This window comes from Hyla sarda, unplaced genomic scaffold (assembly GCF_029499605.1).
Source record: "Hyla sarda isolate aHylSar1 unplaced genomic scaffold, aHylSar1.hap1 scaffold_149, whole genome shotgun sequence".
In the NCBI taxonomy this organism is placed as follows: Eukaryota; Metazoa; Chordata; class Amphibia; order Anura; family Hylidae; genus Hyla; species Hyla sarda.
In genome coordinates this window covers 92,501-111,980 of record NW_026608123.1, presented here as the reverse complement: position 1 = coordinate 111,980, position 19,480 = coordinate 92,501, and the positions used below count along the sequence as shown (strand labels likewise).

The 19,480-nt window shown below is 47.4% G+C and overlaps 1 protein-coding gene across 2 annotated transcripts in view; it reads right to left on the bottom strand.

Annotated features, from left to right (window-relative positions):
- DNAI1 (dynein axonemal intermediate chain 1) overlaps positions 1-19,480 on the bottom strand; it is a 201,856-nt gene that overhangs the window by 155,790 nt on the left and 26,586 nt on the right. For both annotated transcript variants that reach the window (XM_056552268.1, XM_056552269.1), the window contains exons 7-13: positions 19,052-19,104; positions 13,934-14,056; positions 13,573-13,632; positions 11,873-12,004; positions 11,324-11,408; positions 10,767-10,884; positions 1,450-1,493 (exon numbers count right to left, since the gene is read on the bottom strand). In XM_056552268.1, the coding sequence (XP_056408243.1) occupies positions 1,450-1,493; positions 10,767-10,884; positions 11,324-11,408; positions 11,873-12,004; positions 13,573-13,632; positions 13,934-14,056; positions 19,052-19,104 (615 nt within the window). The remainder of the gene's footprint in view (positions 1-1,449; positions 1,494-10,766; positions 10,885-11,323; positions 11,409-11,872; positions 12,005-13,572; positions 13,633-13,933; positions 14,057-19,051; positions 19,105-19,480) is intronic.

The following is a 19,480-nucleotide window of genomic DNA, read 5'->3' as shown; positions in this document are numbered from 1 at the left end:
ACTGCCCCGCCCTGTACTCACTGCTCCGCCCTGTACTCACTGCTCCGCCCTGTTCTCACTGCTCCGCCCTGTAATCACTGCTCCGCTCTGTAATCACTGCCCCGCCCTGTAATCACTGCTCGTCCTGTACTCACTGCTCCGCCCTGTAATCACTGCCCCGCCCTGTACTCACTGCTCCGCCCTGTACTCACTGCCCCGCCCTGTACTCACTGCCCCGCCCTGTACTCACTGCCCCGCCCTGTACTCACTGCTCCGCCCTGTACTCACTGCTCCGCCCTGTTCTCACTGCTCCGCCCTGTAATCACTGCTCCGCTCTGTAATCACTGCCCCGCCCTGTAATCACTGCTCGTCCTGTACTCACTGCTCCGCCCTGTAATCACTGCCCCGCCCTGTACTCACTGCTCCGCCCTGTACTCACTGCCCCGCCCTGAACTCACTGCCCCGCCCTGTACTCACTGCCCCGCCCTGTACTCACTGCTCCGCCCTGTACTCACTGCTCCGCCCTGTTCTCACTGCTCCGCCTTGTAATCACTGCTCCGCTCTGTAATCACTGCCCCGCCCTGTAATCACTGCTCGTCCTGTACTCACTGCTCCGCCCTGTAATCACTGCCCCGCCCTGTACTCACTGCTCCGCCCTGTACTCACTGCCCCGCCCTGTACTCACTGCCCCGCCCTGTACTCACTGCTCGTCCTGTACTCACTGCTCCGCCCTGTACTCACTGCTCCACCCTGTAATCACTGCCCGCCCTGTAATCACTTCCCCGCCCTGTAATCGCTGCCCCGCCCTGTAATCGCTACCCCGCCCTGTAATCGCTGCCCCGCCCTGTACTCGCTGCGCCGCCCTGTACTCGCTGCTCCGCCCTGTACTCACTGCTCCGCCCTGTAATCACTGCTCCGCCTTGTATTCACTGCTCCGCCCTGTACTCACTGCCCCGCCCTGTACTCACTGCCCCGCCCTGCACTCACTGCCCCGCCCTGCACTCACTGCCCCGCCCTGCACTCACTGCTCCGCCCTGTACTCACTACTCCGCCCTGTACTCACTGCTCCGCCCTGTACTCACTGCTCCGCCCTGCACTCACTGCTCCGCCCTGCACTCACTGCCCCGCCCTGCACTCACTGCTCCGCCCTGTACTCACTGCTCCGCCCTGCACTCACTGCTCCGCCCTGCACTCAATGCTCCGCCCTGCAATCACTGCTCCGCCCTGTACTCACTGCTCCGCCCTGTACTCACTGCCCCGCCCTGTACTCTCTGCTCCGCCCTGTACTCACTGCTCGCCCTGTACTCACTGCTCCGCCCTGTACTCACTGCTCCACCCTGTACTCACTGCTCCACCCTGTACTCACTGCTCATCCTCTATACAACACACAGCATGTCAGTGGGCGGAACGGGTGTCCTCACATATCCTATACACACCCTGTACGTCGTCAGCCATATACAGATAACTTACATGACCCATGGCCCACTGCAAACATGTCCTTGTACTTGGGGTTCCTGAGAGGAGAAAACAGAGATCAGGGATTAGGGGCAAAATATTGGAGCATGTGATGAAAGAGTTAAAGGAGTACATACAGGAGTACAGGATATATAGTAGTTATACACCTCCCCTCCAGCTCTATCTGTATACTGCTGCTATCTCTATGAGATCAGGATATATAGCAGTTATATACCTCCCCTCCTGCTCTATCTGTATACTGCTGCTATCTCTATGGGATCAGGATATATAATTGTTATTCACCTCCCCTCCAGCTCTATCTGTATACTGCTGCTATCTCTATGGGATCAGGATATATAATTGTTATTCACCTCCCCTCCAGCTCTATCTGTATACTGCTGTTATCTCTATGGGGTCAGGATATATAATTGTTATACACCTCCCCTCTAGCTCTATCTGTATACTGCTGCTATCTCTATGGTATCAGGATACTGTATAAAGTAGTTATACACCTTCCCTCCAGCTCTATCTGTACACTGCTGCTATCTCTATGGGATCAGGATATATAGTAGTTATACATTTCCCCTCCAGGTCTATCTGTATACTGCTGCTATCTCTATGGGATCAGGATATATAATTGTTATTCACCTCTCCTCTAGCTCCATCTGTATACTGCTGCTATCTCTATGGGATCAGGATATATAGTAGGTAGTTATACACCTCCCATCCAGCTCTATCTGTATACTGCTGCTATCTCTATTGTATCGGGATATATAGTAGTTATACACCTCCCCTTCAGCTCTTTCTGTATACTGCTGCTGCTATCTCTACGGGATCCGAAATAAAATAAAAAAACATTACAAATCAATGCCAATATAACAATGTGAGTTAATATTATTCTTAACTCACAGACAAGCAGAGACATTAACCCCTTAAGGACTCAGCCCATTTTGGCCTTAAGGACTCAGACAATTTAATTTTTACGTTTTCATTTTTTCCTCCTCGCCTTCTAAAAATCATAACTCTTTTATATTTTCATCCACAGACTAGTATGAGGGCTTGTTTTTTGCGCGACCAGTTGTCCTTTGTAATGACATCACTCATTATATCATAAAATGTATGGCGCAACCAAAAAACACTATTTTTGTGGGGAAATTAAAACGAAAAACGCAATTTTGCTAATTTTGAAAGGTTTTGTTTTCACGCCGTACAATTTCTGGTAAAAATGACGTGTGTTCTTTATTCTGAGGGTCAATATGATTAAAATGATACCCATTATTATATACTTTTATATTATTGTTGCGCTTAAAAAAAATCACAAACTTTTTAACCAAATTAGTACGTTTATAATCCCTTTATTTTGATGACCTATAACTTTTTTATTTTTCCGTATAAGCGGCGGTATGGGGGCTCATTTTATGCGCCATGATCTGTACTTTTTTTTGATACCACATTTGTATATAAAAAACTTTTAATACATTTTTTATAATTTTTTTTTTAATAAAATGTATTAAAAAAGTAGGAATTTTGGACTTTTTAAATTTTTTTTCGTTCACGCCGTTCACCGTACGGGATCATTAACATTTTATTTTAATAGTTCGGACATTTACGCACGCGGTGATACCAAATATGTCTATAAAAAATGTTTTTTACGCTTTTTGGGGGTAAAATAGGAAAAAACGGACGTTTTACTTTTTTATTGGGGGAGGGGATTTTTCACTTTTTTTTTACTTTTACTTTTACATTTTTTTACATTTTTTTTTACACTTGAATAGTCCCCATAGGGGACTATTCATAGCAATACCTTGATTGCTAATACTGATCTGTTCTATGTATAGGACATAGAACAGATCAGTATTATCGGTCATCTCCTGCTCTGGTCTGCTCGATCACAGACCAGAGCAGGAGCCGCCGGGAGCCGCACGGAGGAAGGAGAGGGGACCTCCGTGCGGCGTTATGAATGATCGGATCCCCGCAGCAGCGCTGCGGGCGATCCGATCGTTCATTTTAATCGCGAACTCCCGCAGATGCCGGGATCTGTATTGATCCCGGCACCTGAGGGGTTAATGGCGGACGCCCGCGAGATCGCGGGCGTCGGCCATTGCCGGCGGGTCCCTGGCTGCGATCAGCAGCCGGGATCAGCCGCGCATGACACGGGCATCGTTCCGATGCCCGCGGTTATGCTTAGGACGTAAATGTACGTCCTGGTGCGTTAAGTACCACCTCACCAGGACGTACATTTACGTCCTGCGTCCTTAAGGGGTTAAAGGGGTACTCCGGTGGAAAACTTTTTTTTTTTTTTTTAAATCAACTGGTGCCAGAAAGTTAAACAAATTAGTAAATTACTTCTATTAAAAAATCTTAATCCTTTCAGTACTTGTTAGCTGCTGTATGTTCCACAGGAAGTTCTTTTCTTTTTGAATTTCCTTTCTGCCTGACCACAGTGCTCTCTGCTCACACCTGTCCAGAGTAGGACAAATCCCCATAGAGAACCTTTCCTGCTCTGGACAGTTCGTAAAATGGACAGAGGTGTCAGCAGAGAGCACTGTGGTCAGACAGAAAGGAAATTCAAAAAGAAAAGAACTTCCTGTGGATCATAACAGCAGCTGATAAGTACTGGAAGGATTAAGATTTTTTAATAGAAGTAATTTACAAATCTAAAAAAGTAGCCAACCCCTCTAGGCTAGCATCAGTTGCCTGATACAGTGATGTAATGGTAAAAATGATGACTGGATCGTGCTTCAATTATAATATGAAAGTGCAAATTTATTACACAATAAAATACATATAAAATATAAACAATAAACAATAACTCCTCGAAACACAAGGGCCCTTGTGCCGAGGAAAAATTACAATATAAAACTTATACACACACCAATAGCTAGCATTGAGAATTTTTTTGGGAATTTTTAACAATGCAATAGTACTTTAAATCCGGCCTCCGATATTTCAAATGGGTTAAATGTCCCTTAAAGGTATGGATTCCAATTATACGTAAGGTAAAGTCCCATATAGGATATAGAGTCCAAATTTTAAACGTAGAATGGGTAAATTATAGTTACCAGTCTGCATTACATCCCGATAGAAAGTCACCTTGAGTTGAAATGTGGAGTCCGCACGATTAGGTGGTACCAGACTCTGGCATGCGTCCTCGCGGCGGTCTGCCTGCCACAGACCAGCTTTAATAGTAACCGCTTGCTGATGTTTCGCTGCAGATGGTAACCACACGATGAAGCAGGTGCGGACTTCTTGGTAACTCGATGGTGGGTGACGTCACAGGCGCTTGGGCAATGCTGCCTGGAAGATGGTCTCGGGAATGGTGTACTGCTTAGCAGAACTGGATCGGAGTTCACCTTTGAACAGGTAGCGGTGATGTATGCAAGCCTACCGAGGAAAGGGCCGTGTATAAAGCACATGTGAGCCCAGAAACGCGTCTAGGTATAAGAATATTATACATCACCGCTACCTGTTCAAAGGTGAACTCCGATCCAGTTCTGCTAAGCAGTACACCATTCCCGAGACCATCTTCCAGGCAGCATTGCCCAAGCGCCTGTGACGTCACCCACCATCGAGTTACCAAGAAGTCCGCACCTGCTTCATCGTGTGGTTACCATCTGCAGCGAAACATCAGCAAGCGGTTACTATTAAAGCTGGTCTGTGGCAGGCAGACCGCCGCGAGGACGCATGCCAGCGTCTGGTACCACCTAATCGTGCGGACTCCACATTTCAACTCAAGGTGACTTTCTATCGGGATGTATTGCAGACTGGTAACTATAATTTACCTATTCTACGTTTAAAATTTGGAATCTATATCCTATATGGGACTTTACCTTACGTATAATTGGAATCCATACCTTTAAGGGACATTTAACCCATTTGAAATATCGGAGGCCGGATTTAAAGTACTATTGCATTGGTAAAAATTCCCAAAAAAATTCTCAATGCTAGCTATTGGTGTGTGTATAAGTTTTATATTGTAATTTTTCCTCGGCACAAGGGCCCTTGTGTTTCGAGGAGTTATTGTTTATTGTTTATATTTTATATGTATTTTATTGTGTAATAAATTTGCACTTTCATATTATAATTGAAGCACGATCCAGTCATCATTTTTACCATTACATGACTGTATCAGGCAACTGATGCTAGCCTAGAGGGGTTGGCTACTTTTTTAGTTTTGTTTCCCTTATCACAACACCAGGTGTAGGTGTACAGCCCTCTTACCTCGGCTAGTTAATTGTGAGCTGCACATCCCCAGTTTTTTACCTAATTTACAAATCTGTTTAACTTTCTGGCACCAGTTGATAAAAAATAAAAAAATAAAAAATAATAATAATGTGTTCCAGTGGAGTACCCCTTTAAAGGGAACCAAGCATTAGATTCTACCATATGACGCCTGGCAACGCATTATATATAGTAAAATCTGACGCTTGGTTCCCTTTACTGCAGTCACATGACTGATTTGATTTAAAAAAAAATTGTCTTTATGTCCTCCACCCCCCATGATATTTATGTACATGAATGCAGAGTCTCCCCAAAATGTTTCACAGCACCAGCTGTTTCATCATTAGTTATTATTAGGTAGTTATTAAAATCAGTATATCCCTGATGGTGCAGTTGAAACTGTGAAACATGTTGGGGAGGCTTTGTCAGCCATTGTTCAGTCCACACAGTGTGTAGTGATAGTGTACTGCAGATGCTGAGCTACTTTACTACTGCCAATTTAGAATACACCCTTAGGGTGCCAGTACACGTAGCAGTAGCTTGCCATGTGGTTTTTCTATGAATTACTGAATTCTATGGGAGAGGAATGTGGGTATACTCTGTGCGCAGAGAGAAGGAGGTGGGTTATGACAATTACCTATGAGAGAGTGTTGCTGGCATGCTCTGTGAACTGTGTAGAGGTCAGTGTGCAGGAAGGGAGGTAACAGTGACCATCATCTTTGGTAGAGTGTGTGGACATGCTCTGTGACCTGTGCAGAGGTCAGTGTGCAGGGAAGGAGGTAACGGTGACTATCATCTTTGGGAGAATGTGAGGACATGCTCTGTGACCTGTGCAGAGGTCAGTGTGCAGGACAGGAGGTAACAGTGACTATTATCTTTGGGAGAGTGTGTGGACATGCTCTGTGACCTGTGCAGAGGTCAATGTGCAGTGAGGGAGGTAACAATGACCATCATCTTTGGGAGAGTGTGTGGGCATGCTCTGTGAACTGTGTAGAGGTCAGTGTGCAGGAAGGGAGGTAACAGTGACCATCATCTTTGGTAGAGTGTGTGGACATGCTCTGTGAGCTGTGCAGAGGTCAGTGTGCAGGGAGGGAGGTAACAGTGACTATCATCTTTGGGAGAGTGTGTGGGCATGCTCTGTGACCTGTGTAATAGTCAGTGTGCAGGGAGGGAGGTAACGGTGACTATCATGTTTGGGAGAGTGTGTGGACATGCTCTGTGACCTGTGCAGAGGTCAGTGTGCAGGGAGGGAGGTCATGGTGACTATCATCTTTGGGAGAATGTGTGGGCATGCTCTGTGACATGTGCAGAGGTCAGTGTGTAGGAAGGGAGGTAACAGTGACTATCATCTTTGGGAGAGTGTGTGGACATGCTCTGTGACCTGTGTAGAGGTCAGTGTGCAGGGAGGGAGGTAACGGTGACTATCATCTTTGGGAGAGTGTGTGGACATGCTCTGTGACCTGTGCAGAGGTCAGTGTGCCGGGAGGGAGGTAACGGTGACCATCATCTTTGGGATAGTGTGTGGGCATGCTCTTTGACCTGTGCAGAGGTCAGTGTGCAGGGAGGGAGATAACGGTGACTATCATCTTTGGGATAGTGTGTGGGCATGCTCTGTGACCTGTGCCAAGGTCAGTGTGCAGGGAGGGAGGTAACGGTGACTATCATCTTTGGGAGAGTGTGTGGGCATGCTCTGTGACCTGTGCCAAGGTCAGTGTGCAGGGAGGGAGGTAACAGTGACTATCATCTTTGGGAGAGTGTGTGGACATGCTCTGTGACCTGTGTAATAGTCAGTGTGCAGGGAGGGAGGTAACGGTGACTATCATGTTTGGGAGAGTGTGTGGACATGCTCTGTGACCTGTGCAGAGGTCAGTGTGCAGGGAGGGAGGTCATGGTGACTATCATCTTTGGGAGAATGTGTGGGCATGCTCTGTGACATGTGCAGAGGTCAGTGTGTAGGAAGGGAGGTAACAGTGACTATCATCTTTGGGAGAGTGTGTGGACATGCTCTGTGACCTGTGTAGAGGTCAGTGTGCAGGGAGGGAGGTAACGGTGACTATCATCTTTGGGAGAGTGTGTGGACATGCTCTGTGACCTGTGCAGAGGTCAGTGTGCCGGGAGGGAGGTAACGGTGACCATCATCTTTGGGATAGTGTGTGGGCATGCTCTTTGACCTGTGCAGAGGTCAGTGTGCAGGGAGGGAGATAACGGTGACTATCATCTTTGGGATAGTGTGTGGGCATGCTCTGTGACCTGTGCCAAGGTCAGTGTGCAGGGAGGGAGGTAACGGTGACTATCATCTTTGGGAGAGTGTGTGGGCATGCTCTGTGACCTGTGCCAAGGTCAGTGTGCAGGGAGGGAGGTAACAGTGACTATCATCTTTGGGAGAGTGTGTGGACATGCTCTGTGACCTGTGTAATAGTCAGTGTGCAGGGAGGGAGGTAACGGTGACTATCATGTTTGGGAGAGTGTGTGGACATGCTCTGTGACCTGTGCAGAGGTCAGTGTGCAGGGAGGGAGGTAATGGTGACTATCATCTTTGGGAGAATGTGTGGGCATGCTCTGTGACATGTGCAGAGGTCAGTGTGTAGGAAGGGAGGTAACAGTGGCTATCATCTTTGGGAGAGTGTGTGGACATGCTCTGTGACCTGTGTAGAGGTCAGTGTGCAGGGAGGGAGGTAACGGTGACTATCATCTTTGGGAGAGTGTGTGGACATGCTCTGTGACCTGTGCAGAGGTCAGTGTGCCGGGAGGGAGGTAACGGTGACCATCATCTTTGGGATAGTGTGTGGGCATGCTCTTTGACCTGTGCAGAGGTCAGTGTGCAGGGAGGGAGATAACGGTGACTATCATCTTTGGGATAGTGTGTGGGCATGCTCTGTGACCTGTGCCAAGGTCAGTGTGCAGGGAGGGAGGTAATGGTGACTATCATCTTTGGGAGAATGTGTGGGCATGCTCTGTGACATGTGCAGAGTTCAGTTTGTAGGAAGGGAGGTAACAGTGACTATCATCTTTGGGAGAGTGTGTGGACATGCTCTGTGACCTGTGTAGAGGTCAGTGTGCAGGGAGGGAGGTAACGGTGACTATCACCTTTGGGAGAGTGTGTGGACATGCTCTGTGACCTGTGCAGAGGTCAGTGTGCCGGGAGGAAGGTAACGGTGACCATCATCTTTGGGATAGTGTGTGGGCATGCTCTTTGACCTGTGCAGAGGTCAGTGTGCAGGGAGGGAGATAACGGTGACTATCATCTTTGGGATAGTGTGTGGGCATGCTCTGTGACCTGTGCCAAGGTCAGTGTGCAGGGAGGGAGGTAACGGTGACTATCATCTTTGGGAGAGTGTGTGGGCATGCTCTGTGACCTGTGCCAAGGTCAGTGTGCAGGGAGGGAGGTAACGGTGACTATCATCTTTGGGAGAGTGTGTGGGCATGCTCTGTGACCTGTGTAGAGGTCAGTGTGCAGTGAGGGAGGTAACGGTGACTATCATCTTTGGGAGAGTGTGTGGGCATGCTCTGTGACCTGTGTAGAGGTCAGTGTGCAGTGAGGGAGGTAACAGTGACTATCATCTTTGGGAGAGTGTGTGGGCATGCTCTGTGACCTGTGTACAGGTCAGTGTGCAGTGAGGGAGGTAATGGTGACTATCATCTTTGGGAGAGTGTGTGGACATGCTCTGTGAGCTGTGCAGAGGTCAGTGTGCAGGGAGGGAGATAACGGTGACTATCATCTTTGGGATAGTGTGTGGGCATGCTCTGTGACCTGTGTAGAGGTCAGTGTGCAGTGAGGGAGGTAATGGTGACTATCATCTTTGGGAGAGTGTGTGGACATGCTCTGTGAGCTGTGCAGAGGTCAGTGTGCAGGGAGGGAGATAACGGTGACTATCATCTTTGGGATAGTGTGTGGGCATGCTCTGTGACCTGTGTAGAGGTCAGTGTGCAGTGAGGGAGGTAACAGTGACTATCATCTTTGGGAGAGTGTGTGGGCATGCTCTGTGACCTGTGTAGAGGTCAGTGTGCAGTGAGGGAGGTAATGGTGACTATCATCTTTGGGAGAGTGAGTGGACATGCTCTGTGACCTGTGTAGAGGTCAGTGTGCAGTGAGGGAGGTAACAGTGACTATCATCTTTGGGATAGTGTGTGGGCATGCTCTGTGACCTGTGTAGAGGTCAGTGTGCAGTGAGGGAGGTAATGGTGACTATCATCTTTGGGAGAGTGTGTGGACATGCTCTGTGAGCTGTGCAGAGGTCAGTGTGCAGGGAGGGAGGTAATGGTGACTATCATCTTTGGGAGAGTGTGTGGACATGCTCTGTGAGCTGTGTAGGGGACAGTGTGCAGGGCAAGGGGTGGAGGGGAGTCGTGACCATCCCCATAAGGGAGAATGTTGTGGGCATGCTCTGTGATTTAAACAAAATAAACAAAAAATAATGATATGGAATATTTAAAAACAAAAAAACATCAAAAATATTTTTTAAATGGATTTACACAATTTGACCCATTTTTGAAAAGCTACATGAACAGCTGAATGCAGCAGAGTGCGGTGTGGGTGAGCTGTATGAGGTTTGGGCTGATGGATTGTGATCTGCACAGGATTCTCCACTCAGCACTTTCAACATCTCTGCTTGCTGTCAGAGAATGAAGCCCATTGTGATCATGAATAGCTGAGCCGTAGGGCTGGTTATAACAGAATGCTTAGAACAGCCCATCCCTACTGCTGCAGAACATCTTTGTAAAGAGACATGAGAGGTTTATATCAATCATTCGCTGACTGAGATAAAACTCCTCCACAAAGAGGTTCTGCAGCAGTTTGTGTGTATTATCAGAAGGTAAATTATTTGTGGTATAAAATCATAATATGACCACACCTAGATGTTGCCTCTCCTGTCAATCAGGATTCCTGTTCATGCATCGTATGTGTTGTGCGGCCAAGTACCATACGGCAGAAACGCACGCGGTTTTACTGTAAATCGCTGCGGTTTTGCATCAATGAAACCGATGGCCCCATCAGCCCTTATGGCCAAATAAAAGCCCCATGAGAGATACCTGGGGTTATTGTGGTGACCGGAGAACGAGATCAGTTGATCTATAAACCTCTCTCTCATTTGTGTAATGCCAGCACTCACCAGCAGAGGGCAGTCACAGACAGACGTTTAGCTTTCTCATACTGGAACTTCCAGAGCGGCAGCAACGTTCCCTCCTGCTCCCTGAACTCGTCCGCCACATCCTCAAAGTACCTAAAGTCTGGAAGGAAAACACGTAAAGGTATCAGTAGGGGCTGCGAGTTTGGAATAAGGAACAAGAACATACTATAATATATATATCAGTGTTTCCCAACCAGTGTGCTTCCAGCTGTTGCAAAACTACAACTCCCAGCATGCCCGGGGAGCCTAAGATATTTCCGTGCATAAATGTTCCTCACAAAGTCCTCTTCTTAGGAGTGGACTAAGCAAGTGTCCGTTGGCTGTCCGGGCATGCTGGGAGTTGTAGTTTTGCAACAGCTGGAGGCACACCGGTTAGGAAACCCTGATATATATATATCATTTTTTTAATTTTCCGCCCCCTGCCCCACAAATAATCTGCTAATCCAGCACGGCACAGATTGTCCCATTCACTTCAATGTAACTAAACAGCAATACTGTTTTTAGCGGAGATTGGCCGCCATGTTGTTGTGATGTCATACCTTGCAATACGTCATCGAACGTGTTCTGATTCACCATCCGCTCTATTATCTTGCTGGATTTCTCCACCTTAGTGATGTCATCGCTCTGCTCCATTATAAGAAGAACAGAATATATTACAGACTCAGTGAGGTTCATGAGCGCAGGACGGATCATTGGCTAAGACTCTTCTGTTGTGGGGCCCCTGGTTCTCCCCCTGTCTGTTGTGGGGCCCCTAGTTCTCCCTTCAGACTCTCCCCCTGTCTGTTGTGGGGCCCCTGGTTCTCCCCCTGTCTGTTGTGGGGCCCCTGGTTCTCCCTTCAGACTCTCCCCCTGTCTGTTATGGGGCCCCTGGTTCTCCCCCTGTCTGTTGTGGGGCCCCTGGTTCTCCCCCTGTCTGTTGTGGGGCCCCTGGTTCTCCCCCTGTCTGTTGTGGGGCCCCTGGTTCTCCCCCTGTCTGTTGTGGGGCCCCTGGTTCTCCCCCTGTCTGTTGTGGGGCCCCTGGTTCTCCCCCTGTCTGTTGTGGGGCCCCTGGTTCTCCCCCTGTCTGTTGTGGGGCCCCTGGCTCTCACCTGAGACTCTGTGGCGGGCGCTCTTCTCCTGGCCTGGAGCTCGTCCTCCTTCTTAGACGCAGGAGCCTTCTGCTTCTCCTTCAGCTTCTCCTGCTTCTGCAGCTCCTCAATATAGGAGTCATAGATCTCCCACTAAAGAAGACAGAGGGGCTGTGTATATAAGGCTGGACACATGTATACTGTCAGTACTGTACCTGGTCTGTATATACCGTTAGTACTGTACCTGGTCTGTATATACCGTCAGTACTGTACCTGGTCTGTATATACCGTCAGTACTGTACCTGGTCTGTATATACCGTCAGTACTGTACCTGGTCTGTATATACGTCAGTACTGTACCTGGTCTGTATATACCGTCAGTACTGTACCTGGTCTGTATATACGTTAGTACTGTACCTGGTCTGTATATACCGTCAGTACTGTACCTGGCTTCTATATACCGTCAGTACTGTACCTGGTCTGTATATACCGTCAGTACTGTACCTGGTCTGAATATACCGTCAGTACTGTACCTGGTTTCTATATACCGTCAGTACTGTACCTGGTTTCTATATACCGTCAGTACTGTACCTGGTTTCTATATACCGTCAGTACTGTACCTGGTCTGTATATACCGTCAGTACTGTACCTGGTCTGTATATACCGTCAGTACTGTACCTGGTCTGTATATACCGTCAGTACTGTACCTGGTCTGTATATACCGTCAGTACTGTACCTGGCTTCTATATACCGTCAGTACTGTACCTGGTCTGTATATACCGTCAGTACTGTACCTGGCTTCTATATACCGTCAGTACTGTACCTGGTCTGTATATACCGTCAGTACTGTACCTGGCCTGTATATACCGTCAGTACTGTACCTGGTCTGTATATACCGTCAGTACTGTACCTGGTCTGTATATACCGTCAGTACTGTACCTGGTTTCTATATACCGTCAGTACTGTACCTGGTTTCTATATACCGTCAGTACTGTACCTGGTTTCTATATACCGTCAGTACTGTACCTGGTCTGTATATACCGTCAGTACTGTACCTGGTCTGTATATACCGTCAGTACTGTACCTGGTCTGTATATACCGTCAGTACTGTACCTGGTCTGTATATACCGTCAGTACTGTACCTGGTCTGTATATACCGTCAGTACTGTACCTGGTTTCTATATACTGTCAGTACTGTACCTGGTTTCTATATACCGTCAGTACTGTACCTGGTCTGTATATACCGTCAGTACTGTACCTGGTCTGTATATACCGTCAGTACTGTACCTGGTCTGTATATACAGTCAGTACTGTACCTGGTTTCTATATACCGTCAGTACTGTACCTGGTCTGTATATACCGTCAGCACTGTACCTGGTTTCTATATACCGTCAGCACTGTACCTGGTTTCTATATACCGCCAGCACTGTACCTGGTTTCTATATACCGTCAGTACTGTACCTGGTTTCTATATACCGTCAGTACTGTGCCTGGTTTCTATATACAGTCAGTACTGTGCCTGGTTTCTATATACCGTCAGTACTGTGCCTGGTTTCTATATACCGTCAGTACTGTACCTGGTTTCTATATACCGTCAGTACTGTACCTGGTTTCTATATACCGTCAGTACTGTACCTGGTTTCTATATACCGTCAGTACTCTACCTGGTTTCTATATACCGTCAGTACTCTACCTGGTTTGTATATACCGTCAGTACTCTACCTGGTTTGCGGTGCTGGAGAAATTTGCTCGTGGAGGAGGTTCTGTCTGGGAAGCTCTTTGCTGGAGAGAACACAACACAAGCGGGTGAGGTGTATTGTGAGGTTCTGCCACAGGTGAGGAGTGTATTATGAAGTTCTGCAGCAGCTGAGGAGTGTATTATGAAGTTCTGCAGCAGCTGAGGGGTGTATTATGAAGTAATGCAGCAGCTGAGGAGTGTATTATGAAGTTCTGCAGCAGCTGAGGAGTGTATTATGAAGTTCTGCAGCAGCTGAGGAGTGTATTATGAAGTTCTGCAGCAGCCGCAGTTTATATTCACCTGCGCAGTGGGGCTGTGTACGTACGGCGCTGGAGCGGTACTTACCCTCAGGGGGTTGTTGTACGTCTGTGACGCCCTCTCGCTGTAGTTGAACTGGTTGGTCAGTTTTCGCTCCTTTCTGCTTTTGGGGAGAAGTTCTTCCCCCTCTGTCCCCTCATCACCAGCCGCCTGAGGACAGCAGTACATATACATGAGGTTCTGCAGCAGCTGAGGTATGTATTGTAACATTCAGCAACAGAAGTGCATATTATGAGGAGCTGCAGTAGCTGAGGTGTGTATTATGTGGTGTTGTAGTAGCTGAGGTGTGTATTATGAGGTGTTGTAGTAGCTGAGGTGTGTATTATGTGGTGTTGCAGTAGCTGAGGTGTGTATTATGAGGTGTTGCAGTAGCTGAGGTGTGTATTATGAGGTGTTGCAGTAGCTGAGGTGTGTATTATGAGGTGTTGCAGTAGCTGAGGTGTGTATTATGTGGTGTTGCAGTAGCTGAGGTGTGCATTATGAGGAGCTGCAGTAGCTGAGGTGTGTATTATGAGGTGTTGCAGTAGATGAGGTGTGTATTATGAGGTGTTGCAGTAGCTGAGGTGTTGCAGTAGCTGAGGTGTTGCAGTAGCTGAGGTGTGTATTATGAGGTGTTGTAGTATCTGAGGTGTGTATTATGAGGTGTTGCAGTAGCTGAGGTGTGTATTATGAGGTGTTGCAGTAGCTGAGGTGTGTATTATGAGGTGTTGCAGTAGCTGAGGTGTGTATTATGAGGTGTTGCAGTAGCTGAGGTGTGTATTATGAGGTGTTGCAGTAGCTGAGGTGTGTATTATGAGGTGTTGCAGTAGCTGAGGTGTGTATTATGAGGTGTTGCAGTAGCTGAGGTGTGTATTATGAGGTGTTGCAGTAGCTGAGGTGTGTATTATGAGGCGTTGCAGTAGCTGAGGTGTGTATTATGAGGCGTTGCAGTGGCTGAGGTGTGTATTATGAGGTGTTGCAGTGGCTGAGGTGTGTATTATGAGGTGTTGCAGTAGCTGAGGTGTGTATTATGAGGTGTTGCAGTAGCTGAGGTGTGTATTATGAGGTGTTGCAGTAGCTGAGGTGTGTATTATGAGGTGTTGCAGTAGCTGAGGTGTGTATTATGAGGTGTTGCAGTAGCTGAGGTGTGTATTATGAGGTGTTGCAGTAGCTGAGGTGTGTATTATGTGGTGCTGCAGTAGCTGAGGTGTGTATTATGAGGTGTTGCAGTAGCTGAGGTGTGTATTATGAGGTGTTGCAGTAGCTGAGGTGTGTATTATGAGGTGTTGCAGTAGCTGAGGTGTGTATTATGAGGTGTTGCAGTAGCTGAGGTGTGTATTATGAGGTGTTGCAGTAGGTGAGGTGTGTATTATGAGGTGTTGCAGTAGCTGAGGTGAGTATTATGTGGTGTTGCAGTAGCTGAGGTGTGTATTATGGGGTGTTGCAGTAGCTGAGGTGTGTATTATGAGGTGTTGCAGTAGCTGAGGTGTGTATTATGAGGTGTTGCAGTAGCTGAGGTGTGTATTATGAGGTGTTGCAGTACCTGAGGTGTGTATTATGTGGTGTTGCAGTAGCTGAGGTGTGTATTATGATGTGTTGCAGTAGCTGAGGTGTGTATTATGAGGTGTTGCAGTAGCTGAGGTGTGTATTATGAGGTGTTGCAGTAGCTGAGGTGTGTATTATGAGGTGTTGCAGTAGATGAGGTGTGTATTATGAGGTGTTGCAGTAGCTGAGGTGTGTATTATGTGGTGTTGCAGTAGCTGAGGTGTGTATTATGAGGTGCTGCAGTAGCTGAGGTGTGTATTATGAGGTGTTGCAGTAGATGAGGTGTGTATTATGAGGTGTTGCAGTAGCTGAGGTGTGTATTATGAGGTGTTGCAGTAGCTGAGGTGTGTATTATGTGGTGTTGCAGTAGCTGAGGTGTGTATTATGAGGTGATGCAGTAGCTGAGGTGTGTATTATGAGGTGTTGCAGTAGCTGAGGTGTGTATTATGAGGTGTTGCAGTAGCTGAGGTGTGTATTATGAGGTGTTGCAGTAGATGAGGTGCGTAGTATGAGGTGTTGCAGTAGCTGAGGTGTGTATTATGAGGTGTTGCAGTAGCTGAGGTGTGTATTATGAGGTGTTGCAGTAGCTGAGGTGTGTATTATGAGGTGTTGCAGTAGCTGAGGTGTGTATTATGAGGTGTTGCAGTAGCTGAGGTGTGTATTATGAGGTGTTGCAGTAGCTGAGGTGTGTATTATGAGGTGTTGCAGTAGCTGAGGTGTGTATTATGAGGTGTTGCCGTAGCTGAGGTGTGTATTATGAGGTGTTGCAGTAGCTGAGGTGTGTATTATGAGGTGCTGCAGTAGCTGAGATGTGTATTATGAGGTGTTGCAGTAGCTGAGGTGTGTATTATGAGGTGTTGCAGTAGCTGAGGTGTGTATTATGAGGTGCTGCAGTAGCTGAGGTGTGTATTATGAGGTGTTGCAGTAGCTGAGGTGTGTATTATGAGGTGTTGCAGTAGCTGAGGTGTGTAGTATGAGGTGTTGCAGTAGCTGAGGTGTGCATTATGAGGTGTTGCAGAGCTGAGGTGTGCATTATGAGGTGTTGCAGTAGCTGAGGTGTGTATTATGAGGTGTTGCAGTAGCTGAGGTGTGTATTATGAGGTGTTGCAGTAGCTGAGGTGTGTATTATGTGGTGTTGCAGTAGATGAGGTGTGTATTATGAGGTGTTGCAGTAGATGAGGTGTGTATTATGAGGTGTTGCAGTAGCTGAGGTGTGTATTATGAGGTGTTGCAGTAGATGAGGTGTGTATTATGAGGTGTTGCAGTAGCTGAGGTGTGTATTATGAGGTGTTGCAGTAGCTGAGGTGTGTATTATGAGGTGTTGCAGTAGCTGAGGTGTGTATTATGAGGTGTTGCAGTGGCTGAGGTGTGTATTATGAGGTGTTGTAGTAGCTGAGGTGTGTATTATGAGGTGTTGCAGTAGCTGAGGTGTGTAGTATGAGGTGTTGCAGTAGCTGAGGTGTGTATTATGAGGTGTTGCAGTAGCTGAGGTGTGTAGTATGAGGTGTTGCAGTAGCTGAGGTGTGTATTATGAGGTGTTGCAGTAGCTGAGGTGTGTATTATGAGGTGTTGCAGTAGCTGAGGTGTGTATTATGAGGTGTTGCAGTAGCTGAGGTGTGTATTATGAGGTGTTGCAGTAGCTGAGGTGTGTATTATGAGGTGTTGCAGTAGCTGAGGTGTGTAGTATGAGGTGTTGCAGTAGCTGAGGTGTGTATTATGAGGTGTTGCAGTAGCTGAGGTGTGCATTATGAGGTGTTGCAGAGCTGAGGTGTGTATTATGAGGTGTTGCAGTAGCTGAGGTGTGTATTATGAGGTGTTGCAGTACCTGAGGTGTGTATTATGAGGTGTTGCAGTAGCTGAGGTGTGTATTATGAGGTGTTGCAGTAGCTGAGGTGTGTATTATGAGGTGCTGCAGTAGCTGAGGTGTGTATTATGAGGTGTTGCAGTAGCTGAGGTGTGTATTATGAGGTGTTGCAGTAGCTGAGGTGTGTATTATGAGGTGTTGCAGTAGCTGAGGTGTGTATTATGAGGTGATGCAGTAGCTGAGGTGTGTATTATGATGTGTTGCAGTAGCTGAGGTGTGTATTATGATGTGTTGCAGTAGCTGAGGTGTGTATTATGAGGTGTTGCAGTAGCTGAGGTGTGTATTATGATGTGTTGCAGTAGCTGAGGTGTGTATTATGAGGTGTTGCAGTGGCTGAGGTGTGTATTATGAGGTGTTGCAGTAGCTGAGGTGTGTATTATGAGGTGTTGCAGTAGCTGAGGTGTGTATTATGAGGTGTTGCAGTAGCTGAGGTGTGTATTATGAGGCGTTGCAGTAGCTGAGGTGTGTATTATGAGGTGATGCAGTAGCTGAGGTGTGTATTATGAGGTGATGCAGTAGCTGAGATGTGTATTATGAGGTGTTGCAGTAGCTGAGGTGTGTATTATGAGGTGTTGCAGTGGCTGAGGTGTGTATTATGAGGTGTTGCAGTAGATGAGGTGTGTATTATGAGGTGTTGCAGTAGCTGAGGTGTGTATTATGAGGTGTTGCAGTAGATGAGGTGTGTATTATGAGGTGTTGCAGTAGCTGAGGTGTGTATTATGAGGTGTTGCAGTAGCTGAGGTGTGTATTATGAGGTGTTGCAGTAGCTGAGGTGTGTATTATGAGGTGTTGCAGTAGCTGAGGTGTGTATTATGAGGTGTTGCAGTAGATGAGGTGTGTATTATGAGGTGTTGCAGTAGCTGAGATGTGTATTATGAGGTGTTGCAGTAGCTGAGGTGTGTATTATGAGGTGTTGCAGTAGCTGAGGTGTGTATTATGAGGTGTTGCAGTAGCTGAGGTGTTGCAGTAGCTGAGGTGTTGCAGTAGCTGAGGTGTGTATTATGAGGTGTTGCAGTAGCTGAGGTGTGTAGTATGAGGTGTTGCAGTAGCTGAAGTGTGTATTATGAGGTGTTGCAGTAGCTGAGGTGTGTATTATGAGGTGTTGCAGTAGATGAGGTGTGTATTATGAGGTGTTGCAGTAGCTGAGGTGTGTATTATGAGGTGTTGCAGTAGCTGAGGTGTGTATTATGAGGTGTTGCAGTAGCTGAGGTGTGTATTATGAGGTGTTGCAGTAGCTGAGGTGTGTATTATGAGGTGTTGCAGTAGATGAGGTGTGTATTATGAGGTGTTGCAGTAGCTGAGGTGTGTATTATGAGGTGTTGCAGTAGCTGAGGTGTGTATTATGAGGTGTTGCAGTAGCTGAGGTGTTGCAGTAGCTGAGGTGTTGCAGTAGCTGAGGTGTGTATTACGTGGTGCTGCAGTAGCCGAGGTGTATATAATGCAGCAGCCGAGGTGTATATTATGATGTTCTGCAGCAGCCGAAGGGTGTATTATGAAGTAATGCAGCAGCCGAGGTATGTATTAAAGGGTTGGGGTTGCGTATCATGAGGTTCTGCCACAGGTCAGGTGCATAGTATGAGGTCTCCCATTCACTGCAGTGACCGGTAGAGCACCATTCCTGCGTGTGGTTGTGCCTGGTACTGCAGCTATATCACGCAGTGAAGCCTGTAGATCTGATCTTGTGATATGGGGGGGCTCTCGATATAATTATACTGCCCAGTATTGGGGTCACATGTTCCCTGGTGTCTATACACTACCACAGACTCGGCGTCTCTCTCTCCGGGCTCGGTGGAGTCACTTGGAAGAGTCTCTGTGAAGGTAAAAGAGAAGGTGTGAGGTGAGGAGATCATCTATGTCAGTGTTTCCCAACCAGGGTGACTCCAGCTGTTGCAAAACTACAACTCCCAGCATGCTCGGACAGCCTTTTGCTGTCCGAGCATGCTGGGGGTTGTAGTTTTGCAACAGCTGGAGTCACCCTGGTTGGCAAACATTGATCTACGTCACGGTCAGCAAGTCCCGTCTATGTAGAATAGAGATAGGCAAAGGCTATGGGGGCCACAGTGCTTGCCAGGCAGGTGATCAGCACAATCAGCAGGAGTATAGGGGTCACTACGGGGGCAGCGGGGTCGCCCTGGGCAGGTGATCAGCACAATCAGCAGGAGTATAGGGGTCACTACGGGGGCAGC